Source organism: Opisthocomus hoazin, chromosome 1 (genome assembly GCF_030867145.1).
Source record: "Opisthocomus hoazin isolate bOpiHoa1 chromosome 1, bOpiHoa1.hap1, whole genome shotgun sequence".
Classification (NCBI taxonomy): domain Eukaryota; kingdom Metazoa; phylum Chordata; class Aves; order Opisthocomiformes; family Opisthocomidae; genus Opisthocomus; species Opisthocomus hoazin.
The window spans coordinates 108,313,163-108,340,142 of NC_134414.1; the positions used below are offsets into that span (position 1 = coordinate 108,313,163).

The 26,980-nt window shown below is 40.4% G+C and overlaps 1 protein-coding gene across 3 annotated transcripts; it reads right to left on the reverse strand.

Moving 5' to 3' along the window:
- Positions 1-1,848: 1,848 nt before the first annotated feature.
- On the reverse strand, positions 1,849-24,440 carry IFNAR1 (interferon alpha and beta receptor subunit 1). 3 transcript variants are annotated; one of them, XM_075432655.1, is made up of 11 exons: positions 24,260-24,440; positions 17,381-17,501; positions 15,754-15,947; positions 14,939-15,096; positions 13,642-13,789; positions 12,579-12,693; positions 11,537-11,739; positions 10,162-10,316; positions 8,002-8,152; positions 4,891-5,045; positions 1,849-3,459 (listed from the first exon to the last, which is right to left on the reverse strand). In XM_075432655.1, the coding sequence occupies exons 1-11, from the start codon at positions 24,417-24,419 to the stop codon at positions 3,232-3,234; spliced, it is 1,788 nt and encodes a 595-aa protein (XP_075288770.1). In that variant the 5' UTR covers positions 24,420-24,440; the 3' UTR covers positions 1,849-3,231. The 3 variants fall into 3 exon arrangements, with proteins under 3 accessions (XP_075288770.1, XP_075288778.1, XP_075288761.1); XM_075432663.1 differs by having other exon boundaries at positions 4,891-5,018; positions 8,002-8,155; XM_075432646.1 differs by having other exon boundaries at positions 8,002-8,155.
- Between the last annotated feature and the right edge of the window lie 2,540 nt (positions 24,441-26,980).

Below are 26,980 nucleotides of genomic sequence, written 5' to 3' on the forward strand. Positions count from 1 at the left end.
ACTTACAAACATGCCGAGTACTTCAGCACAAAGTGCACTGAAGTGCTAATGTCACTGCACAGTTCTCATTCAGTAAAGCATCCCTACAAAAACGATCCAATATCCCATAAAGATTTACCACCGAAGGGCTTCTCTGACTGCATTTTTATCTGTACGTTCTTACCCAGGTTTCAACAAACATATGATTCTGCAATAATATATATAAAAACAATCATAACAAAATCCATTCCAAAAGCAGAAGTCATGGGAAAGTCACGGCATGTGTGACCCAATATGCAAAATCATTGCCAGATGCTGGTTTCCGCTCAACTAACAGCCCCATGACAGGAAACTTCTGCTTCATCGCCCCTCCCCACGCTTAAAGCTGAATATATTACATGTATTCCACAATATCAACATTGGTTAAGTGTATCTAGTTTCAAAAACACTGGGTTTGCTTAGCTTGCTTCTGATTTTTACCATCAATACTGACCAATCCAACTCTACATTATCTAGCTGAGAGTATTCAGTTATTAAATAGGGCTGTATCTCATCCCATGGAATAATTTCAGTGAAGAGAGGCAAATATAGTTCCTCCTCAGACTTCTTCCATACCACATAATAAAGATTAGTTTTCTATTGTCAAAAACACTTTGAACAAGGAAAAACACTTCGAGGGTCGTATTCTTTTTAAAGACATTGGAAATTGAAAAAAGACATTTAAATAAAGTTCCTTTACACACTGTAATAAACTGCCCTTAGAAACTGAGCTGTAAAAGTTCTGTCAGATTATTTTTCTCATATTTCTGGATACATCTGAGATTGCCTCAGGTATTTAGGAACTTAATTTTCCAGTTTAAGTATTAGATATTACATAAATAGAATGACTATTTCCATCTTACCGTTCTGGTTTTGCTTCTTCTGGCAACATTGAAAAGAACTGATACAAGATTTTCTGTAACGCATCTTATAACCAAAACTTCAAGCATACATATATATTCATTACTGCTCATTTGGTTCTAAATTCTGAAGAAAATTATGGATTTCCTTCAAATTACAAATTCTCTCTATTTCAGAAACATTCACTGTAGGCTGCCATCATTTGAAATCTGGCAGTGAAATCCTTCACATTAAACAGCTTTATTCCAGAGTGCTGAAACTCCAGCAGGCAAATAAATCCTGTGTCACAGAAAACAGTTATCAAAATAATCTCCCACAGTTAGTTGCTGAAATGTCAGACGAAACATTTTCCCTAGATGGCCAAGGAAAAAACAAAACAAAAACCAGAAAACACCACGCCTTACTTCAGTAGACATGTTTAGAATAGCTTCACTTTTGAAAGTCCCATAAATGAAAATACATCCCCAAACTCTACAGGAGAAGTAGGTCACAAATAAAAAAAATAGACTGAAATTGAAGCTGTTCAGGAGAAAAAATATCCAGGAAGGCCAGGTACGGCATAAATCACTAAGAGGAACAGTTGCATAAACAGGCTGCATCCTCACAGCAAACTCAGATTATGCTGAAGACACCACAAAAATACAGACGAGTTCATACCATCTTTTGTTTAAGTCTCTCGCAAGAATTCAGAGACAGAAGCTATTTACCAAAGACCACAATGACTGGAATGCTTGTGTTCAGAGTTCTCATTTTAAGCCCCAATTCAGAAAATGAATTAGCACTTTCTTTCTGATTTGTCTAAATCACACAACATTCCCAATGTGAGCCCTGATTAAATTTATAAATCATATTCATCACATTGGGTTTTTCAGGAAGAACAACAACCGAAGACTCATACCAAATTACTAAGTATCCACGTTGTAGCTTCACTGTCACCACATCAAGAATATATGGAACCAAAAAAAAGGATAAAGTAAATGTGCAAAATTTATTATGTTCTTCAATAAACACAGGGATATAAAATATATAACATTAGATCACATCGTCAAAATCTAAAAAAAAAAAATATAAAAATCATCAGTTGCTTGTTACAATAAACACACCACATGAAGCTCAAAACCACTTTAAATCAATTTCTTCATAAAAATAAGTCACTTTTAAAAATTGCTTCAGAAGAAAGTGGTATGCAAACTGAGACATTATTGCCGCATATCCTTATAATGTGTACAAAGAAAAATCTGTTAGCAAAATAAGACTTAGCCAAAAAAATCTTTGAATGGCAAGCATCCTCACCATTCTGTTAAAAGGCATTTTCTAAATTCAACTTGGGTCCTTCCAATTACAGAAATAGGTTTCCTCCTTGTTAAAAGAGATTCATGTTTCTAAATACAATTCAACTGGAAGTAAACATTTTATGCTTCTGGTTATGTAGTCATGGGCAAAAAAAAGTTAATGAAGAATATGCCTCTTAACATGCCTTATTTAGATAACAGTATTCTCTAGTTTCCTCTTGCAGTGTACATCTGGTTGCACATTCATTTTATGCTAAATGCAGTGCAAAACAATTTGACCCAACCTCTATTTATAAAGAGCCTCCACTATGAAATATTTCTTTACAGTAAAGTGAAGTGAACCTCCTTCCTGCCTTTTCCCCTCCCCATACTTGCCCAGATTACCGAGTGCTGTGGGAGAAGAACACAGCGACACAGATACATGATCAGGCAAGTGGGCATCAGGAGCATCCTGCAGCCATGGCCACAAGGAATTCTACAAGGACGCTCAGAGAAGCCACCTCACTGATGCCACTGTTGGTCTCTCTGCATCTTTTGCTCTGGACCTGCAGAGCCAAAAAAGCACCGCCCCTGAGACGACTAGAAGAGAAGGTCAGAAAAGTTCTTACAGTTGTATCTGGCATCAATTTCCTTCTGCCTGTGTAAACATTGTAAGATTCAATACTGCAATTTAAGGCTTCTGCCACAGCACACACTGGCGTTCAAAACAAACCTCCGAGAGTGCGAGAAACTCTTCTTGTGGAACAGAATAGGCTTTCGGTGAGGTTATCAGGCTCAAGTATATAAAGTGTACATGTCTGCTCCTCTTTACGCAGATGGTACTCTTTTTAGCACATGACGAAAAGTCAGTCAAAATGGTGTAAGGTACGAGGAGTCGATTGTGTTTTAACTTCAGTCAGCTTGCAGCAGAGAGGGTACGTAACTTCCCACTAAGAAAGTGCACATTTGGAAACCTGAAGACAAAGATCCCAAAGTCACACTGTCTTCCTTAGGCTGTGACTTTCAAAATAAGTGTTTATTACGCTGCCAGTCCCATATACGAATTTTATTTTCTTAAAAGTTATACTATTTCCTTTTCTAGTGTTTCTTCTGACACTTTGATCCCTGAAGTATCATCATCATAAGAATAATTTCCCGAATCTCGACTGCTCTGTTTAGAATGTTTGTGGTCTTTAAAATCAATTTGGTTTACTTCTTCTGTGATGCTAATCTCAATTATAGAACATTTTTCTGTTGGTTCTTCTCTAGTTGACTCATAAAGACTGCTAAAGGGCTGTCCTTCAAAACCCTGCAAAAAGAGAAGCAGAAAAGAAGAGATGAACATTCACACATGATACTTAAATAATGATTCTGCTTATGTCCACAGCTGTACAAGTCTGGTTTATCGTATTCAGTAGTATCATCATGAGGTTTTCTACCTATAATATGCCGTTTGTTTCCCTAAGTTCAAACTCAAAGTTAGGATGAAGTTTAGTTGCATTCCTGTAATCAAACACTAAAGAATGACTAACATTAATCTTCACTCTTTTGCTATACTTGTAGTTGTCAAGCATCTATATAATTGCAATATTTCGTTGATTATAGCCTTATGAGGCCACACAAGAACTAAAGAAAAATTCTAATTTAGAACACTTTCAAAGACCATGTGGTAGCACAAGGATGACAGGTGTGTGTTTGCAAAGCCTACAAATCAGTATCAGTTATAAAGCAAAGTTTGAAAGAAGAAACAGAACGTGAGCTGCTGCAGCAGGATACCAAGCCTTATACAGCTCTCAACAGTGCACTTCTGTCTATCCAACGTGCTTTAAATCCATTCTCTGAAGTGGTCATTTATATCAAATTCATCACAAAAGGTTCTAAATGTGCATTGCATTATGTTATGTTACCAGTATTCTACTAAGCAAACCAGCTAAAATGCTGCTGTACAAATAAATTGAATTCAGATTAGCTCTTGTAAACTATGAGATTGTTTTAAATTACAACTTTATTCAGAAAGCTTTGTATACTACATATCGTAGGTGCTTCAGTGAGATGATGACGCACGTTAGGAAGGCCATACACTGCTCAACATCAATGTTCTGAGAGACACAGAAGAAAGCACAGTGCAGTTCTTGCTACATTTCAAAACATACCTACATTTACGTGTTGCCCTGTTTGTTCCAGAACAGGATCCCTACTAAGTACTACCTGTGCCAAGCTGAGCTGGAAATTGGACAACATCTGCCTTTTTAGAGACCATCCAGCCTGCTTGGTCAGGAGACGGTAGAAGCATTTGCTGCCTGCTACACCAAAATTTCCTCTGAAGAGTGGGCTAGCATGTTTGCCTCCTCTAAGCTTTAAGGGATAGCAAAAAGGCTAAGAGCATGCTCTTCCAGTTAACACAATGGGAAAATATTTCAGGTCTCGCATAACAGGGCAAAAGTACATTATGACATTGGGTAGACATGCACATTCTCTGGAATGAAGGACTGTTAGCAACACTTCTGCACAGATGGAAGAAAAAAAAAAGTTAAAATATTTGCTGATTGCAGAATTCTAAAAATTGGTACTACCCACTTTTTCCATAGGAATTCCTGCACTTCATTAAAACCTATAAAATTGATCTTGGTATACTCATAAGACCACAGGATAACAGATAAACACCTTTTCATAATATTTTCTGTTCATTTTTCTATAGATACATTTACTTAATGAATGAGAAAAATGTGTCTCATCTTACCTTTATGTTCAAAGGAGGCTGGCATGAGGGAAAGAACACGTATTTGATCTTATTGTAGGCTTGATACAGGGCAAGTCCAAGCAGTGCAGCCACAAGCAGGACAACAACCAGGGCAGTTACAAATGTTGCTAAAATGATCAGAGGTAAAATTTTATCTAAAAAAGTGAATAAAAGCCATTCAGTCTAGCTATTCATAAACTACAAAGATTGAAGAACAGATTCTCTCCAAATGTGCTACAGTATTTATCATAAAAACTCACATTTCTACAGTACTATACCCAGCCATGATCATCATTACAAAACTGATGCCATTCCAGTATCTTAGATGAAGTTATTAAAAACACAGCACAAAATATTTATCCAATATAAGAACACAGGCATTTACAGACAGTAGCAGAACCAAGATCCAGTTATTCTCAGTTATACGTCACTATTTGACAGCAGGGTAAAACGTGTGCACATAGACAGCTACCATGAAGCACTTGATGCACGTAAGTCTACTGTGCTGTTGCCTGCGTATGGGGTCTAACCCCAAGGAACATAATATGTAATTGATAGAGCTCTCTCCTTTAAAAAGGCAGCAATACAGGAGTAAGAATTCCCACGGGTTATGGCATAAGAATGGGCAATTACTACAGTGAAGTTGGTCCACGGTTATTTAGCCAGGGAATGATGAGAGAGCCTAGACTTGCAGGGTCTTCAGGGGCCCGAAAGCATCCAAATGATTTCTGGGACAGAAGAGGAACTCCAGCTGTAAGCTTCATATGACTACAACGTAGCCAACAGAGAGAAAAAGGAACCTCTGGTGAGCATCTATTCCTTTCAGATGCTTACTTGAGAAATCAGTCCTAAGGCTATTCCAGTTATTTTCTACACTGGTAGTCTGGACACTAGGTCAGCACAAGATTTTACTTTGTCACTACAGAAAGGCAAGATGAATTTCACTTCAATGCTCATAGTGTCATCAACTTGATGACACCAGGCTGACTGGTGCAGCTGATTGACTTGAGGGAATGGACACAACCCAGAGGGACCCTGAAAGGCTTGAGGAGTGGGCCCACGTGAACCTCACAAAGTTCAACAAGGCCAAGTGCAAGGTCCTGCACACGGGCTGGGGCAACCCTCAGCATCAATACAGGCTGGAGGATGAAGGGATTGACAGCAGCCCTGCCGAGAAGGAAGTGGGGATACTGGTGGGCAAGAAACTGGACATGAGCCAGGAATATGTGCTCGCAGCCCAGAAGGCCAACCATATCCTGGGCTGCATCAAGAGCAGCATGGCCAGCAGGGCGAGGGAGGGGATTTTGCCCCTCTGCTCCGCTCTAGTGAGACCCCACCCGGAGTCCTGCATCCAGCTCTGGAGCCCTCTGCACAGGAAAGATATAGACCTGTTGGAGCGGGTCCAGAGGAGGCCATAAAAATGGTCAGAAGGTTGGAACACCTACCCTAGGAAGAAAGGCTGAGATAGTTGGGGGTGTTCAGCCTGAAGAAGACAAAGCTCCGGGGAGACCTTACTGCAGCCTTTCTATATTTAAAAGGGGCTTATAAGAAAGACAGAGACACTTCTTACCAAAGCCTGTAGTGATGGGACAAGGGCCAATGGTTTAAAACTAAAAGAGGGTAGGTTTAGGCTGGACATAAGGAAGAAATTCTTTACTATGTGGGCGGTGAGGCACTGGCAAAGGTTGTCCAGAGAAGTCGTAGCTCCCCCTCCCTGGAAGTGTTCAAGGCCAGGCTGGATGGGGTTCTGAGCAACCTGATCTAATGGAAGGTGTCCCTACCCATGGCTGGGGGGTTGGACTAGATATCTTTGAAGGTCCCTTCCAACCCAAACCATTCTATGATTCTATGGTCCTGTATTCCTGTATTAACCCAGGAACTGTGGAAAACCTTCTAACAGGCTAGGCTCAGTTCCGGAACTTAAAGTTGGGAAATTATGGTAGCAGGAGTTTCAATGATGGAATCCAGCTTTTAATAGTAAAATATTGTACTCAAAGAAACCTTTTATCTGTATAGTCATAAGCTATTCAGTGCTTAAGTTCCAGAGTCTTGCAAGCTTCCTTCTCCCGTCCTCTCTCCTCCTTTGCAACATATTCTGTCATGATCTCTAATAAACAAACTGAAGGGAGTCTGAACATACGAAAAATAACACATACCAGAAGACAATAAGAATAATCAAGAGGAGACAATCAGGTCTTTTTATCTCTATGTCCAGTTAGTACGAATGATCAAGGAATAAAAGAATTCCACACTGGGGTATAAAAACAGATGGCAAGTACAGGGAAGTCATCTGTATGACTGCATCTCTCAGTACAGAGTCTTGAATGTATGGCTTCGTCTTAAATGGGCTCATTATAATAGAAAGACATCGAAAAGACAAAGCAGTGAGGACTACAACATAAGTGAATCTTCAAAGCTTAAGATGTGAGAAAGTAGCATTACTATTATTACACTTTCTTAGCTTTAAGTCTGTTGGGATATCTAGTAATTTTTTCTAGTGTTACAGCCTGTTAATAGAAGATAATTGGCCAAATTAAATTCCACAGATAACTTGCTCTTATGTGTAAATCCATCTACATATGTATTCTCCTTTTGCATAAAGATGAGCTTTCAGCTGTAATGAGTCTGATAATTTGTTTCCTCACACTTCAGCACAGGATTTCTAAAAATTTAATTCATTCACAGAAGAATTAAGACAATTTCAAGAATAAAATATTCTTGAAAATGTAGCATTTAGTGATTCCTTGCACCCTACTAAAATATCTTAAAAGTAATGGAAATTAAATCTTGCCTATTAACAAGTCATTGTACAGAACTAAATTTAATTCACAATCATTACAGTTATCAACCTGAGATAATTTCTGAACTGAGTAGTGTGAATGTAATTTTGACCAGGTCAGAACAGAAACAGTTTATTAGTTTAGCTACAGGAGAGAAGACAGAGCAGCAACATGGCAGCCTGCTAGTACGGATCTCTGCCCAACTAGGTGCTAACTCTGTGAGGCCATTAATCATGCTGCAAATATTTTTTAACTAATGAGACCTACAAAGGCCTATGAAGGGTTAACAATTTTACTTCCAGAGATGTAACAATTCCCAAGCTCTTCCTACCTCCAGGTGTTTTGATGCATTCCTCTTTGCTGAATTGACTGCTTTTGTTGTAAACTTTTGAGAATGCTTGCACTTTTACACAGTACAAAGTTGAGGGTGTTAGATCAGAGACTGTCCCTATTGTCTGTTTTATCTCTTTCATTTTGATTTCCTGCTGAAAAAGATAAATTGGCAGAATAAGATGCATATAAATAGTACAAGAATCACTCCATTAGATTGGAATTTTGGCCTCTGCTGAAGAAATAATTCTGACTGCATTGTTTTATGATACATATAGCTATAAAACTGCAAATACAGAAAGAAAAGAATTTCACAGAATCACAGAATGGTAGGGGTTGGAAGGGACCTCTGTGGGTCATCTGGTCCAACCCCCCTGCCGAAGCAGGATCACCTACAGCAGGCTGCACAGGACCTTGTCCAGGCGGGTCTTGAATATCTCCAGAGAAGGAGACTCCACAACCTCCCTGGGCAGCCTGTTCCAGTGCTCCGTCACCCTCAGAGGGAAGAAGTTCTTCCTCGTGTTCAGGTGGAACTTCCTATGGTTCAGTTTGTGCCCATTGCCCCTTGTCCTGTTGCTGGGCACCACTGAAAAAAGCTTGGCCCCATCCTCCTGACACCCACCCTTCAGATATTTAGAAGCATATATTAGGTCCCCTCACAGCCTTTTCTTCAGGCTGAACAAGCTCAGCTCCCTCAGCCTCTCCTTGTAGGAGAGATGTTCCAGTCCCCTCACCATCCTTGTAGCCCTCCGCTGGATTCTCTCCAGTAGCTCTTCATCTTTCTTAAACTGGGGAGCCCAGAACTGGACACAGTACTCCAGATGAGGCCTCACTAGGGCAGTGTAGAGGGGAAGGAGAACCTCCCTCGACCTGCTGGCCACACTCCTCCTAATGCACCCCAGAATGCCATTGGCCTTCTTGGCAGCCAGGGCACGCTGCTGGCTCATGGTCAACCTGTCATCCACTAGGACACCCAGGTCCCTCTCCACAGAGCTGCTCTCCAGCAGGTCTGCCCCAAGCCTGTATTGATGCATGGGGTTGTTCCTCCCCAGGTGCAGGACCCTGCATTTGCCTTTGTTGAATCTCATCAGGTTCCTCTCTGCCCAACTCTTCAGCCTGTCCAGGTCACACTGAATGGCAGCACAGCCTTCCGGTGTGTCTACCGCACCTCCCAGTTTTGTGTCATCAGCAAACTTGATGAGGGTACATTCTAACTCTTCATCCAGGTCGTTGATGAAGAAGTTTAACAAGGCTGGGCCAAGTACTGACCCCTGGGGGACACCACTTGTTACCAGCCTCCAACTAGACTCAGCACCACTGATGACAACCCTCTGAGTTCTGCCATTCAGCCAGTTCTCAATCCACCTCACTGACCACTCATCCAGCCCACACTTCCTGAGCTTCCCTGGGAGGATATTATGGGAGACTGTGTCGAAAGCCTTGCTGAAGTCTAGGTAGACAACATCCACGGCTCTCCCTTCATCTACCCAGCCAGTCATGCCATCACAGAAAGCTATCAGATTGGTCAGGCATGATTTCCCCTTGGTGAATCCATGCTGACTACTCCTGATAACCTTCTTTTCCTCCACTTGCTTGTTGATGACCTCCAGGATAAGCTGCTCCATCACCTTTCCTGGGATGGAGGTAAGGCCGACCGGCCTGTAGTTCCCTGGGTCCTCCTTCTTGCCCTTTTTGAAGATTGGAGTGACATTTGCCTTTCTCCAGTCCTCAGGCACCTCTCCTGTCCTCCAGGACCTCTCAAAGATGATGGAGAGTGGCTCAGCAAATTTGAGGGGCTGGAAGCTACCTTAATTAAGACAGCGCACAGAGTCATACTGTAAGAAAGATGGCATCATAAGAACAACCTCTATTTAAAAGTGAGTCATTTAGCAGTACAAACCTCTGTGCGATGCTGCAAATCATTACATACAGCCTTATCAATGGAAAAAGACTAAAATCTCAATTATTTTGTGATAAAAGTTGTCTTGACCAGATTTTTAAAAGAATCTTTCAGAAAAAAAAACCCACACAAATTGATTGCATGATTGATACACCACATATGTGCCCCTTTTGAAAATAGGCTTCTTGAGGAGAACTCAAACTCAGTATTTAAGTAATAACAAATTTTATATACTGTTTTAAGTATTTAACTTGTTCATACCTCATTATTCAATGAATTCTTCCAATACAGAATCCGGTAAGACAAGTCATAATGGTCCCTCATGACTTCACTCTCAGATCCTCCCGGAGGAGAAATCTGGATATGGAGCAAAACATTGCTGATGTCCACCTTTACACCAGGAGGGCCAATTTCATCTTAAGACATTTAAAAAAAATAAATTAAAAATAAGACTGAAAGAATACAAATAAAAATATTGCATAAAATACTGTAATTTAAATCTACAACAACTTTTAAGGAACATATACTTAAAAGTCTAACTTGACAAGCTTTATTCAGAATCTCAGGTGCTGAGAAATATTTCAATTATTTTCTCTTTCCATATTCATATGTCACTTCTGCAAGTTTCAGTGCCACAAAATACACAGACAGTGGGATTAACTCTATGCAAGTCAAAGTGCAACTACTGAACACTTCTTAATCTCATCAGCATACAAGGCCCTCTTTTTCACATACACCTTCTTTCACAGTTATAGTATAGCTGAAAAATGAGAAGCATTACAGTTTTTGTTTTCTTTGTTGAATTATTTACCTAGGTCACTGTTACCTTATTAAAGAATTATCTAACTACCAAGAGCTTGGACAGGGAAAGCTGACATAGAATAGATACTGATTCTGTCTTCAATACGGAAGGTAATGGAATATTACCCTACATATTAGATAAACATTTCTTGACGTTTATGATTGATAGCTTTTATGAAGTCAAACATTTTAGGAAAGTCACATTTCCAAAAAAATCCCAAAAGTGCAACAAAGATAAAAATTTCTACAATTTCACTCTGGAGAGCATTACATATTTTTGACTTGGATGTCACTATCGTTGAAGATTGCTTTTTCATGAAGCTCTTCAGGGTTCTATGTCAATGTAATACTGCTTCGACACAAAATTCAGGGGGGCACTGTGCAGGGGTAGAGCGAAGGAGGAGATGAGAGTGGATGCACAAGAAAATAGAGGCAGTGGATTCCAAAATTACTTGACTTTGGCATCGTTCTTCTGAGATATCAAGAAGTTCTCCCTGTCAATGGCAAAACTCAAACTAGGGATACTTCCAGTACAATGTCACACAGCGATTAACGTAGCATACAGTGAGATTATAAAATGCCATATAATGCTTTGTGGTTTAATTTTGTAAAGCAAATTATATGATTCTAAATGTAGTGAAACACTGGCTGTGCTGAAGACAGATGACTGTGGAAAAACTCCAGTTTAACTTGATGAGGCCAGGATTCCCAATATGGTTTCTGTAGGGAAGCTATGTACTCAGTTTCATTAATATAGCAAGTTTCTTTTTGCAAATAATAACATTAGGTACAAGTTTGCTGAGAAATGAAAATTTAAGAAAATATATTTACTTACTTGTTATCAGAGGATCTACTTTTACTTCATTAGACAAACATGATTTATTATATTCATTCATGGCCTGCACACGGAGATAATAAAATCCAGAAATAGTAGTGATGATAGATGAGAAATTGCATTGTGTATCAGTGATGTTTTCACATCCAGGTACATTGAGCCACTTCACTGAGTAATCATCAGGAAGTTTCTTTAGATATCCCCTGCAAGAGATATTTTAAGTTTTTGATGTGAGATCCTTGAACTCTCAGAAAAAAAAAAAAAAGCAAGTTCACTTGTGCTACATAGGTTGATTTTTATTTTTGGAAGAATGGGCCTCTTAGCTTCCTTGTTTCAGCTATAAATGAAAAAACAGTATTCTAAATACCAGAAATTTCTAACTGGATCAGAAAATACAAATTAGTGTTTTAATCAAGCCTCTACAGAAAAAAATATATATCTGTTTCAGAAATTTTTAAAATACAAATTAAGATTTTTCATATAGTTAGTCAATTATTTTTCTGTCATGCAAAAAGAATTCCAAAAGAACGCTAGAGGTATCTCTCCTCTTCATTTAGATGCTGGCCACAATATTTGTGTGACAACTGGATATTAAGATAAAGGTTTTTAGACATGACGGGTTTTTTCCATGTTGGGATCTGACCAAAAGTAATCAAATATATTGACAATCGAAACCTTCAACACCTGCATTTTTGCTCACTTCTAGTATCTAATTTCTTCATAGACAAAAATGATATGAAGCAATGTAAACTTCACATCTTTTAAAAATGTTACTTAGCATATATTTAGTAGTACATTCCATCAGGTATTTAACACTCGTAAAAGAAGCTTAGTACCCTGAAATTCTAGGATATGATGTTACATGCACTCCTTTTAAAAGCCACACTGCATCCAGATGAGGTACCCAACGTTTCAATGAATACATTAAGCACTTTTGCTAAGTATTTCACTTTAACTTCTAATAGCTATTTGCAAAATACAATGGACGGCATTTAGAATGCAAAATCTGTCTAAACAGAGACATGGAAATTCTTTAACTCACATGAGATACTGCACATTGTAGCTCACATGGTGTTCATATTGATTATTCCAATGCAGGTGAAATTCCATATTCAAAGCAAGAACACTTACATTTGTTGCACAGAGTAAGTCATTCACTGCTCAAAATGAAGAGGAAACCCACAGTTACTGAAAAGCTTTATATTATGTACAGCAGTTTCTCACTGAATGGGCATTTCTCACGTAAGTGCTCATGGTACACTTTCAATAATTAAAAAATAGTCTGTCTTCATTATAAAGATGGCAAATCAAAGTCTGTGATATATACATATAGCATATTAAGCCTTTAGTAAAAAAACTAGTTAAAAATCAATTCAAAAAATTAAGTACAGAAACGTTGACATTAGTAGAAATAAACTGGTTCTGCAACAACTAGATGAGAAAAATGTGCAAAATATACACATGTAAACATAAAGTAATTTTGATGTACCACCTGTTCAACCTAATGTTTGACTTTCTACACTCTCACAGTGTTATTTTTTCATGAAATAAACATTTAAAAGTACTTCGACTGACATCTGAACAGCACAAAAAAGAATTTAAATTTAGACACGCAAAACAAGCAACTGGTGGCAAACTGCCACTAAGCTATTCTTCAGAATCTGTAATAATAAACTCCAGAAGGCTTGCATAAAAACAGTATTTTTTTAAGCTTAGCTCAACTTTATATGCATTCATTTAGAGCCAAGTATACAAAAGGCTTTTGTTTTGCCTACATACACATCCTTTTCCTCCTGATTCAAAGCCACAAAGTAAAAAATATCCAGTTTTCCGAAATACAGAAAGTAGCTTTTGCAGTCCAAATTAATAGACAAAATTTGCCTCAGAGCAAAAACCTTTCTGTACTATTAAAACTCTAACATTGATAGGTGGCATATTTTTTACCGATTTAAAATAGAAAACACACATAACTGTCAAGATTGCTGTTATACCAAAATGAGTAGGAACCTGGCACTTCTGCATATTTCTACTGCTTAAGAACAATTTACTTTCCAACAGTTTAATCTTGAGTAATCATTTTAAGATAAAACTATTTTACTCTGTACCTTTATGGGTAGTTTTTATACAACGAACGGGACTGAATAAGCCTTCTTGCAACTCCAGAGGAAGAGTTGCTTGAACTTTCAAACAATAGGTAGTGTCTGGTGCCAGATCATCAATTGTGTCAGTAGGAAAAATACTTTGACTTCTGAACTGTAAGAAACAATTGTAAACAGCATATGAAGATAACTGTTCTTCCTGATGAGCTGATTTTTTTAAAGTACCTTTTTTCTTCCCCAGGTTTTAGCCCATTTATATAATACGCCATTCAAAATGACAAAAAAGGAATGAAGGACAACATATGAGCTGAATAAATGCTAAAGGGAAGCTTACAGCTTAGCCACGTGATTGAGAGGAAGGAACATGTCATGCTCCTGTAACACATGAAAGTGGGGAGGGATCGCAGCACCGCTCTACATGACGCATAACTCACCACACAAATATGCAGGCACATGCCCAGAAAAGAACTAGCGCGCTTCTGTCCCTCAGCTCATTGAACAAACACCCCCCCCCCTCCCCGCTACCTCCCTGCTTTTGGTTTACCAGACTTTTCAATGACTGACCTTTGTACGCAGCTTGTACTTTAAATTTTTTTCCCCCTTGATGTGTAACAATTGTGGCTAGGTCTTCAAAATGAACACACATATCTCTCCAGTTCCTACCCTAACCTAGCTTGCACCCATTCCCCTAAAAGAATAAAAGTAAGACAGACTGTTTCTACCTTTGCTCTTACAGAATAGCTGTATCTGCTATGCGAGACGAACATTATGGCTCGGAAACTAGTTCATAATTACCAGACCTCAAAAGAATCCCTAAAAACCCCCAACCTACCGTATAAAAACAAAGAACTTGGTTAATGACACAGGACACTGTACTGACAGCTACATGGTCTGAGCAAGATTGAGTTAGCCTCTTACCTGTCCCCTCCCCTATATCTATGCTTACTGTAAATGCTTCTTTGCACAGCCTTGAACACTTTTCCCTCCCTGTTCCTGCTGGCTGAGAGTGGCTCCTGCTCTAACCCATCTGCGACGGTTTCACCTTCTTCCTCATGCACTGGAAAGTGGCTCCAGCATTCAACAGAAATACAAGCTCTTATCACAAAATATCTCATACAATCCTGTAGTAAAAATAAAACCAAAAAAGCTCAAGAAAACACCCCCTCCCAACTTTTAAACTGCATAGCAACAGTTATACACAGTTACATAAGTAAACAATTCTGTTTTCGAGCATGAAGCAATTAAAAGTACATCTCTGACAGTTACATTAAGGTTAAAAATAATTTTTAAAAAGGGATCATACCTCTGCATCTGATGAATTTTTCCAGATAACTAGATTATATTTAAAACTTAGATGAGTTATCCACATTTTTCGGACCTGATTTGCTTCTGGAGGAGAAACCTTAATTTTTATGACTCCATTTGTGGACTGCAGCTCTATACCTGGGGGACCAATCTGAGCTGCAAATATTAAAGAAAAAAAAAAGTCAAGCATGACTATTTACATTAATAAAACCACAATAACTGCCTATAGTATCCTATTTTTAATTCTTCTGAGGCAGTAACATGATCACAGTAATTGTCTATAGGATCTTCGTATCGAATAGAAAACTAACCTAACAAAGAACCACTGTTACCCGGTTCTAAAAGCAGTAGAGTTAAAATGCAGCATTACTAGTGAATGTTGTTCAGAATCTGCAGTGAAAATCAGTGTAAATTATTCTAAAACGTGAAAGGCAAGAAACCTAGCTCAAACAAATCAGTCCAACATCGAGGGAAGGCTTCAGTACCACACTACACTAACTACGGAAAAGCCACAGGGTCAGGAAAAAACTTCCAGAAAAGTCTGCTGTCAAAAAGAAATTTTCTGAAATCTAAAAAAATACAGCGTGACAGAAAATTCTGTCACAAAACCAGCATCAGTTAGAATTCTTTACCCTTTCCAGAAAAGAGATAATCATAACATTCCATGACCTGCATATACCTTATATTACCTTAAAACTAAGAAAACCACTAGCTCATGTTGTTACTAGCAATGGAAACCACAGGCATTTTCGCCACAATAATGTGCTAAAGGACATTTAACAAAAAATATTACCGTATATACGGAGCTCATACCTATGTAATATGGAACCATTTCAAAAATGCTAGACCATGGAGATACTTCTTCCCTTCTTTCCGCCCTTATACGCACATGATGTGTATCATAGTATTCGGTTATTGCTGAGGAAAAGTCACATTCCATGCGAGTAACATTTTGACACCCAGGCAACTCCTTCCATTCCGCTTCATTTGTCTCAAAATCTTCAAACCTGTAAGAAAAAATAAAACAAATGCACAATTTAAGTTTTGAGATTCTTTTCCCATTACTTCTTAATGCTAATAAATGCCACACCATTTAATGCTGTTTTATCACCAGCACCAGTGTAACCAGTGTTATCTACTTATTTACCCTGGAATTCATATTGTCATTTAATTCATTAATTTAATCTATTAATTTATTAGTTTAGCCTTATCACCACCAAAGGTTAACAATGAGTCTGCAAAGTCTGATACCACTTTGCTTTATTCACCATGTAAACACACAGCGCCAGAAAACAGTACCAAAGAACTGTCAAAATCCAGAATTATATCCTTACTACACGGTCTAGTCTGGCAATGATTTTATAATTCACAGGAAGAAATTTAAAAGTCTTTATGTCAAGAAGTGCATAAAAGAGCATAAAAGCAGAAAAAAACCGAATTCTAACATTAGCAAGGAATATAGATGAGGGGAAAAGAAAAACACAAAGGAGAAAAATGGAGTTCAGCAATAAGTGTTGGGATAATTAGCTTCACAGAACCTATCTTTCTTGTGAGTTTACAGACATCCATACCTTATTTAAGACATTTCATACAGAGATTAAAAATGTCCTGACAAAAAAAAAAGAGGCATAGACTTGAAGTAGTAATTGTTTATTCTCAACTTCTATCTTATCTTTCAGACCAGTATTATGTTTTTAAAAGAAAACCATTTTCAAAGCAGCTGTTTCTCACCTACACATTGAAGAAAGTGAGCTATTTTGCTTTAATTCCAAAATCACACACTAGGAAATCCTAAAATCAAGAACTTCTTAAGTGATTTTATCTTAGAAGTGTTTTTTAATATTTACTTGTCAGTAAAGTGCCACAAAATACCAAATGTATATGTATGTGTATCCATAAGTATGGGTACATGAAACAGCTGAAGAAAACAAAGCAAACATTTAAGAACAAAAATTAAATTGTTTCATCTGGTGATTAAAATTTGCAGATGATAAATCTGGATTCATAAAGACTAAGAAGTTATTCAAAAGCTACACTGAAAATTCTGTCAAATTCTCTGTGTGTGTGGCCACAATGTAGCTGAATTAAAAAAACACAACAGAGAATAAATAAATCTAAAGACCACATTTCTAAGTGTACTGGTTAGTCTTCTCAAAGAACCACTCTAGTATTAAGCTTTACTACCAAGTGTGTTTCTGCATTTATAACACGTTGCTATCAGCGAACAATCTAATTTTACATTTGAATTAGACAAGCGAAGGACAATACTAGGATTTCACTTAATTTCAAGACTTAGTCTTCCTGGCCTCTACTTTCTGGATTTCAAAAAGTCTCTAGAAATTTTACGTGGTAGTATCAAGCAGCATAGTAATTAATTAATAGGCTCTTCTACACAAATCAGCATCAGACATTTCTGTCTGAGAATAAAGTTATTACTTACCACCGGTATTCTGCTGAAAATGTCACAGTGGTATCATTCCCAGTGTAGTTCCACCTTAGAGTGAAATTTGTATTTACAGCATAGACCTGAATATCCTGTGGACTCTTCAGATTAGTTTGGCCTACAAGAAAGTAACGTAAAGGTATATAAAGACTGGGGTAAATAATTTGTACATAACTTAAGAATAACTTACTTAGGTTAAAAAATAAGTAGAGAGTTATAGTGAAATGAAATAACAAACATAAGAGTTAAGAAAACTCCATGCTACTCAAACAGCACTTCAATACATAGCTGAGGAGCTGTGCATCAGGTGGCTCCTTTGGCTATCTGACTACACAGCTCTTTCCTCTGTGCTTGAAGTCTTTCTCCTCATGCTCCTTTAAAAAAAAACATACAGTTGTAACATTCAAGGCCTATGTTCACTATCATGGTTTGATTATAAGCAGTCTGAATGCATTTAAACCAGTATTTTACTGGTTGGATTCAACATCTGGATCTCAGCTGCAAAGTGCTAGGGACTGACCTAATGCTGTCATTTCACAGCTGCGGAATAGATTGAGCATAACAGACTTGTTCTATGTCATGTGTTACTGACGTAAATTCAATGTATTGAACGTAAATCCCTTTCAGTGAGGTTTCATCACATAGCAGATCTTGTATCTCGCTCATGGTAATCCTGTGTTTTCTTTCACACACAGAACAATGCATAAAATAACTTCCGGTGGGCAAAGGCTAAGTCTTAGGACACATAAAAGAACGCTCCTAACATCAGTGGAAGGACCAGACTGTAAGAAGTGAAGCCTTAATGGGCAGACTGCCAACAGGAGGGAAGCATGCATGCTAGAATCATCTGCAGGATACCACTCTCTCCTCCTTGCTTTCCACCTTTCAAAAATAATTATTGAAAAAACCCCAACTGCCTTGTAATTACCTTATATTCCACTTCCTAAAGGCTTCTTTAGCATTAACTCTGAGCTATGCAGAATCCCAGGTATCCCATTTAGTATATAATTCAGGTATCAGAGGACAGATGAGACTAACAATGGTGTGGGAGAAGGAAATATTCTGATACTTACAAAAATTGAAATTTATCTAGCTATTTATAAGGTATGTTTTCCTTTGAATTACTTTACACCAGTTTATGGCACTGCTTCAAAGCCGTGAGGCTACAAAGTTACAATCAGGGCTGAAAGTTTGGTCTGAAAGTTTTTTAGTACTAGAAACTAAACCAGACTGCGGCTTACAAAACAAAGGGAAACAGTGTGAAGGCATAGGGAACACACGTGAACTGAGGAAACCTCAGGCAGAAGTCACTGAAATTATAACAAAACCACCAACTAAGCAACCACATCCAGATTTACAGACCTTAAACTCCATCTAAGTCCTTCTGACTGGTATCCTACACCAGGTATCTTTCACAGTTTAGGCAGCACATTCCTCTGTCCCCTAAGAATGCACTTTCAAATTCTACCACGTCAGGGGGAAAAAAAAAAAATCAATGAAGTAATAATAATAAAAAAAAAATCACCACATACCTCTCTGACTTGACTTTCTATTTTAACCAGTTGTGTGTTACACTATTAATCACCTCCCAATAGCTACAACTTCTAAAAACATATGTTAGTGACCACCAGTCTGAAATTGCTTTTTGATGTCAGTATCAGGCATCAGGAAGAAATCAGAACAAATACATCCTATTTCACCTGGGCAATCAAAGTCTGTTTGCACATCTAACAGGTTATGCCGAATTTGATTTTAGAGTTGCTCTTCACTGCAAGAACTATTTAATATTTTACACAACGATGAAGTTCTCTTTATGAAAAGGAAATGTGCATGGAAAACGAACCTATAAACTGAAGAACAGAGTTAAAGAGATATCTGCGGACTACTGGCTTTTGACAGTAACTCCTGAAAGCACAAAACTTGAAAGGAAAATAATTCAACAAGTCCTCACGGATCCCACTATAGAATTTATTTCCACAATGCATGAATTTGTTACTCTTCCAAGCTGAAAGACTAAGATAAGTCCAGAAAATACCAGCCACATCCGATCACCAGAAAATAAGAAAGCAAAGGAAATAACTATTTTTTTTCAGACATTTATCCAACAGATCACTACAGTTCAGCCAAAAAGCTTATGATAACAAAGGCAGCTATTTTAGATTTGGGCAAATAACAGCAACTTTGAATATTCATAGCCCTTCACAAAGAAAACACTTCTAGGGAAAATATTATTTTCACTTTATTTGAGAACGTTTGCATTAAATTTAAGAATCAAAAAGCCAGGAACAAAAAAGTTCCACTGGTGTCAAACAATAACTAAAAAAAAAGGCTAAGCCTGTCAGAGCCACTTGGAAAAAAAAAAAGTAATAATTTATCTGAAGAATACCACCACCTATGGTAATTGATAGATTGGATGCTATAACCTTGTTCAGTAAAACTCATTGTTTTATGACCCAGTGAAAGATTATTTAAGTGTTGTGATACAGCATAAAACTTTCAATTTCAGTTCTACAGAAACATTAACAGATTGACACCTTTCACATCTAAAGTGCAGGGTAATGTTTTCCCCCGTAAATACATGTATCACAGAGATTAAAAAAATTATCATTCATACACCCAATCTCTGTTTAAATATTTATTTGTAAAAGATCTTAATAAACTGTATGACAGAAAACCTGGCACATGATAGCCTTTACAGAACTTTAATAAACAAACAGAAATGTGCTATTCAGAGACATCACCTGTAAAATTAACTTAAAATCTACTACATGGTTAATGTAACTTGTACCAATTACTTAGGGAAGAGCCTGTAGTTGTCAGAAGATTTTCAGAAAGTTGTTCAGTTACGTTCAACAACAATGTACAAGTGTGAACGCTTGTGGTCAGCGCTCAGCAACAGTCAAAAAGGGGGGGGGGGGGAAGCTAGAAATTTATATGGAATTAAGGGTGTAAAATAGAAAGCTTAACGTCATTACATAAATTCATCTAATGAGTGGCATGGGGAATGAAAGCGGGCAAAGATTCTTTGCTATCTCTTCAACACAAAGCCGGAAGCATCAAAACAAGCACCACCCTGCTCTCGGCAAACAAATGAAACTGCTGCTTCACCAAACGAGTAGTCAGTGTGCGGAATTCCTACCCCCAGGACTCTGTGAATGCTCAGCTCTCACCTGGCTTATGAGCCCAGAGTCAAATACAAAGTCTCAGCGCTACAGACTGCTGTTACACTATGTTGTGACGTGTCACCATATACTTGCTTTTTTATTCTTTCCTGCTCCAGTGCCAACTGCTGCTGTAGATCTACACTGGAGTAGAGAGTCTTTTGGCTTCATCTGGTATGAAACACAAGACCAAAAAACACCTGAAAAAACCCCACAACACTCTTTGTAGTTCTATCTTGAGCTTGATTCGGTACTTTTCTCCTTGCCCTGGTCAGAAAATCAGACCATTGCTTCAGAAGGATCTCCCAGTCTTGAGAGACAATCCTGATAATTCAAACACTGGCACAGATTGCCCTGAGAGGCATCCATCCCCGGAAACATTCAAGGCCAGGTTGGACGGGGCTCTGAGCAACCTGGTCTAGTCGAAGATATCCCTGCTCACCGCAGGAGGGTTGGGCTAGATGACCTCTTAAGGTCCCTTCCAACCCAAAGCAGTCTATGATTCTACGATAACGGAAAAACAGAATCTGAGCTGGAAGACAAGTTGCAAGATCACCAATATTTCACATTGGAGAAAGCAGGTGGCCAATTCTACACGCATCATCAGAGATTTGTGTAGAGGAATCCTGTGGTTTCCACCACTGCTTCATCTATTTTTATAGGCCTCCAATCTCCTGAAATATTTTGCTGTTCTCACCACTAGAGATTAAGGAAACCTTTCTGTAAATCAAAATTAAAGAACTCCCAAATCTGACTTCCTGTTAAATTCTGTTGGAGGTCTGGATCTTTACAAAACAGATCCAAGTTTCCTTACAGCAAAGGATACTTGCTTAGTTGTCCCTCATGGTCCACGGACAACAAAGGATTTACAGACTGCAAAACCCAGAGTCTAACCTACATCTCTTCTAAGCACATTTACTTTTTGTTGATGGATATTACAGCACACTATTCTTTATGCCAGACTTTTATGTATGTGAAAACCAGGTTAAACACGATTAACAATGAAGAGAAAAATGAACGGCAGCTACAATCATATTAGTTTTCCTTTTAAAACAAATTTTCTAGCTTTCTAAATTACTTTCACCACTCTCCCATTCTCTCCAAATGGTTGGACTTGTCTGAAACAGTATACTTCATAAAAATCACAATCATCCTAATAAATGGAAGCCTATCTTACAAGACACACGACATAACCTTTTCATTCTAATTAGCACTGCTATGCCCCAATACTCTGGGGTTTTCTATAGCACAGCACTTCAACACATAAATTACAATGCACTGTAACGCTACATCTCCCCCCCACAAACTGATATTTAGACCATCATTTGCCATCCTCTATTTGCCTAAGTACAAAGCCCTGCCCACATCCTGTTTCAACAATACTGTATTTTTCTGGAGTATTTCTTCAGTCTGTCAGGATAATTATCGATTCTACTGCTTTTCAAAACAATTATGAGCTCCTCCTATTCAGTTATATGCAGATTTAATAAGCTTACCCTGCTCTATCATACAGATCATTAGCAGGTCCCCACTTGATGCATCCTTCCCTCTTGATAATGTATGACAATTTTGATGAGCTGGAAAAAAAATCATACTGAAGCAGTTTAACTGAGATTATTTTCTCCAGTACTCTTAAGAGATCAGTACACAATACAGATTCAAAAGCAATACTAAGTCAAAATACATGCAGCTGGAGCTTCTCTATCCATGTAGCCTTTTATTTTAGAATAGCAGAAATTCAGATTGATTTGACATGACATTTGTTCTTAATAATACAGACACACATAGGTGATGCACCCATCCTTTCACAGAATACTCCCTGTTTCCAATAAGTGTTTTGTGCTTGCTTCCCTACATTAATTTCTTAAATCCCAATGAACAGCAATCCAGGAATGCGAGAATAAACTCAGTAACATCTAATTACCAGAGAAATTTTGTGATTTAGCTAGAAATCAGAAATGCAAAGTAATATCTAAAAATCAAGACTTCTTCTTCGTTTATTTTATTAATGATTAAAAGCCAGACATTTAAAATTAATTCATGTTTCTTCACTTAAAGCATGATGACACTTTGGTGCTGAGGACAACATTATAAGATATTAGATTGTCGTGGCAAGAAGAGACTAAAGACAAGAAAAGTTTTTAGCACAATTGCTTCCCCGTCAAACTTTAATAAACTAAAAAAACCACAAAACTGTTCTAATAACTAAATATTACCACTTAATTTATAATATTTTAATTTATATTTTCAATAAGTGATAGTTGAAAATGATAAAGGTTCTATAACATTATGGAATAACAAAAGCCATTCAACAACAGAAGAAGATAGTCTTAGCAAGACAGAAATATACTCCCCCAGAAGACAGCGAAGAGCAAGTCCTATTATGAGTACATCACAGTTCACTGGTTATTACACTAAGTGTGTGATAGAACCAATGCAAACTAACTCACCCTTTTAGCACAGGAATGAAAGGAGGCCTGTGATATGTGATATTAGAAAAAAGAAAGGAAAAAAAAAAAGACACAACAAAACACACACCAAACCCAACCCAACTGTTATTGGTTCTGTGGGCAGAAAGGTGCTCTAGAGAACCAGGGAGAATCCTGCAAAGGCAATTAGACAGGAGCAGCAGAGAGGAACTGCTGGTTTTGACAAAGCAGGAGGCCAGAGGTCCTTGTAGAAGAGCAATTACTTCCAACTCCAGAAGTAGTATACGGCATGTTAGTTATCTGCTATAATATGTGTGGGTTAATCAAAGTAGTTGCATGTATCACAGTGCTTCCAGTTTGGGGCTGGAATCTGGGGCTGATGCACACAGAATTCACCTACAAACCAAATGGCTGAAAGAAAACAAAGAAAGAGAAGAAGTCTCAGATGTGCTTCTCTGCCTGAATCCTACCATGAGCACGAAGTGTGGACCCCTGAAAACAGCCTCTCTTTAGTCTTCTTTTGGGCATGTCAAACTAGAGCAACACAATCTTAGACAGAATTCAAGAGTTCAGGTGCGATCAGCAGCAGCACGCATGCCCACGACAACAGTATTTGCGTTCACCAAACTAGCTCAGCCCATATATTCTCTATCGCATATGGCTACGTCCTGTAAACACGCAGGCAGTTTACAGCTTATCTGCAGCAAAGGCTGCACAACACTTCCCTCTCGAAAAAGGTTTTGTGCGACAGTTGTTTCTCGCTGCTTAAGGATGCAAGAAGAGGCACACGCTGCTACCCTGCGAGCCCAAATCCTCATCCCGTAATTTTACTTCTTTCCTCGTTTACACTTCAGGCTCTGCCAGGCGAGACTGAGACGCCTCTCAAGCAAACCAGCACGACTCAGCAACCCGCCTGCCCCACGCTGAGGCCACAGCCGCTGCGGTTCGGAGACGGCAGCTCAGCCCGGAGCCGACGGGATGCAGGCTGCCACCTCACTACACGGTAAAACCCAAGGCACCGGACGGAGACCGAGCCCGGCTCACCCGCGCAGACACACCGCCCCGGACCCGAGGCCTCCGCATCCCCGCCGCCGGCTCCGGGATCGCGTCCCCCCTTCCCAGCGCAGGGCAGCCGCTGAGGGACCGCGGCGGGAGCGCCCGCAGCCGTCCGTCTCGGCGGGGGGATACCGCTTGCCCGCTCCCCACGCTGAGAACGGGACACCGCACCGGCCCCCCAGCCGCCGCCCGGGCGCCCTGCCGTGCCCTGCCCGCGCACTGGGACCCACCTGCGCAGCGTAGGGGCAGCGCGGCCAGGAGGCAGGACAGCAAGGCCGCCACGGCCCTGCGCCCCACGCCACCCAGCAGCAGCAGCAGCAGCAGCAGCAGCAGCAGCAGCAGCAGCAGCAGCAGCAGCAGCAGCAGCATCACCGCCGCCCGCTCGTCCATCCCCTCAGCGCAACCGGCGCAGGCACCGTTACCGGAAGCCGCGTACGGCTGCACATGCGCGGGAGGGGGCTTGCAACCGGGCTGCCCTCAGAGCGCGCCGGGAGGGGCGTCCCCTTAGGCGCGTGTTCGCTGGTGGCGGCAGCAGGAGGTGTGGCCTGAGGAGAGGGAGGGGGAGAGGGAGGTTGGGCGCTAAGTTATTACTGACTCTGCTGAGAGCTGCGGTAGCGGCGCGTGTTCCCAGGTTGCTCCCACGCGGGGCAGGGCGGGGGGCAGGGGGGCGCGCGGCCGCTCACCGTGCCCTTCACGCCCGGCTGAGGCGGCGGCGGGGCCAAGCCCCGGTGCGCGGGCAGAAGCGGGGGGCTGCGCTGGCTGTCTGCGGCTCCCGGGTGGGTGTGAGGCTTATCACAGAATCACAGAATGGTAGGGGTTGGAAGGGACCTCTGTGGGTCATCTAGTCCAATCCCCCTGCCGAAAGCAGGGTCACCTAGAGCAGGCTGCACAGGACCTTGTCCAGGCGGGTCTTGAATATCTCCAGAGAAGGACACTCCCCAACCTCCCTGGGCAGCCTGTTCCAGTGCTCCGTCACCCTCAGAGGGAAGAAGTTCTTCCTCATGTTCAGATGGAACTTCCTATGCTTCAGTTTGTGCCCGTTGTCCCTTGTCCTGTCACTGGGCACCACTGAAAAGAGTTTGGCCCCATCCTCCTGACACCCACCCTTCAGATATTTATAAGCATTTATAAGGTCCCCTCGCAGCCTTCTCTTCTTCAGGCTGAACAAGCCCAGCTCCCTCAGCCTCTCCTCGTAGGAGAGATATTCCAGTCCCCTCACCATCCTTGTAGCCCTCCGCTGGATTCTCTCCAGTAGCTCCTCATCTTTCTTGAACTGGGGAGCCCAGAACTGGACAGAGTACTCCAGATGGGGCCTCACTAGGGCAGTGTAGAGGGGAAGGAGAACCTCCCTCGACCTGCTGGCCACAATCCTCTTAATGCACCCCAGGACAGCATTGGCCTTCTTGGCAGCCAGGGCACACTGCTGGCTCATGGTCAACCTGTCACCCACCAGGACACCCAGGTCCCTCTCCACAGAGCTGTTCTCCAGCAGGTCCATCCCAAGCCTGTATTGATGCATGGGGTTGTTCCTCCCCAGGTGCAGGACCCTGCACTTGCCCTTGTTGAACCTCATCAGGTTCCTCTCTGCCCAACTTTCCAGCCTGTCCAGGTCTCACTGAATGGCAGCACAGCCTTCTGGTGTGTCTACCACTCCTCCCAGTTTTGTGCCATCAGCAAACTTGCTGAGGGTACATTCTAACTCTTCATCCAGGTCATTGGTGAAGAAGTTGAATAAGACTGGGCCAAGTACTGACCCCTGAGGGACACCACTAGTTACAGGCCTCCAACTAGACTCAGCGCAGCTGGTGACAACCCTCTGTGTTCTGTCATTCAGCCAGTTCTCAATCCACCTCAATGCATCTCCCTCAGAGGGTCCCTGAGGTGTTGGCGTAACTCTGTGTTCTTATCTGCAGGCAGCAGCCACCGCGTTGCTGGACACGGACCAAGGAACGCGAACTTCAGTTTTGCTGTCTGTGTGGGCTGGTGGCCTGGTGCTGGCAGGGCAGGTGCGTGGTGGTCTGGTTCTTGTGGGCCCCACGGGGGGGAAGGGGGGAGGCCCTGTGCTATCTTCACAGCACTCGCACTTCCTCCCCTTGTTCTGCCCTCTTTTTCTGGTCACCGTTATTCCATCCCAGCCTATAAATGTCAATAGAGCCCATTCACACAAAAAAATGACCTGTTGCAGTTAAATAAAAAATAGAAAATCAAGAAACCACAAGATGCATTGAGTCACGGAGAAGGAACATAATTCTCCTCTTTCAGTAGGGCCCTTGTCTGGGGAGGGGGAAGTCTGCGTATCTGGTGCAGCCTGCCCTGATTCTTGACTGTTTGGATGAATGCTACAGTGGGTACCGAATGCAGCATGCTTGCCATGATCCTTGAAGTGGTGCTTGGACCAGACCACGTTTTGTGGGCAGAAGCTCTAGTTTTATGACTAAAGAGCTCATCTTCTCTTTTTCTGTTTCATATTTTTAATGGGGTTGCCCAGCTGCAGTGGTTGGGAGGGTAGAAATCACGGTTTACCTTTCACTTCCTACCCCGTCAAAGCAACAAACTCCTAAGTGGTCATAGCAATGTATTCAGAGATGAGGATTTGAAACTCTGGTAGGCAGAGGTCTATGCCCTTTACATCCTGGGTGCTATAAACATGACATTTTTTGTTGCTTAAGAAGATGACAATCCTTCCAGCCATACTTCTGAATAAAAGTGTTCCTAGCTGCTGTTGATGCCTCTTTTGCTATGAGATTCTAGACATAGTCTGAGCGTGTCTACTAAGCCTAGGCTCTCCTGGGACACTGGTGAAGATATGCATAAATGGAGCTTTAATTCTTTTGGCCTATAGGTTTTAAGAAATGTTTGATGATTATTGAAGGGCAAGATACAAAAATCAACAAAATTAACTTTGTTTTGGGTTATAAGTGCAGGGATCCTTCTCAAATCCATGAGGCAGT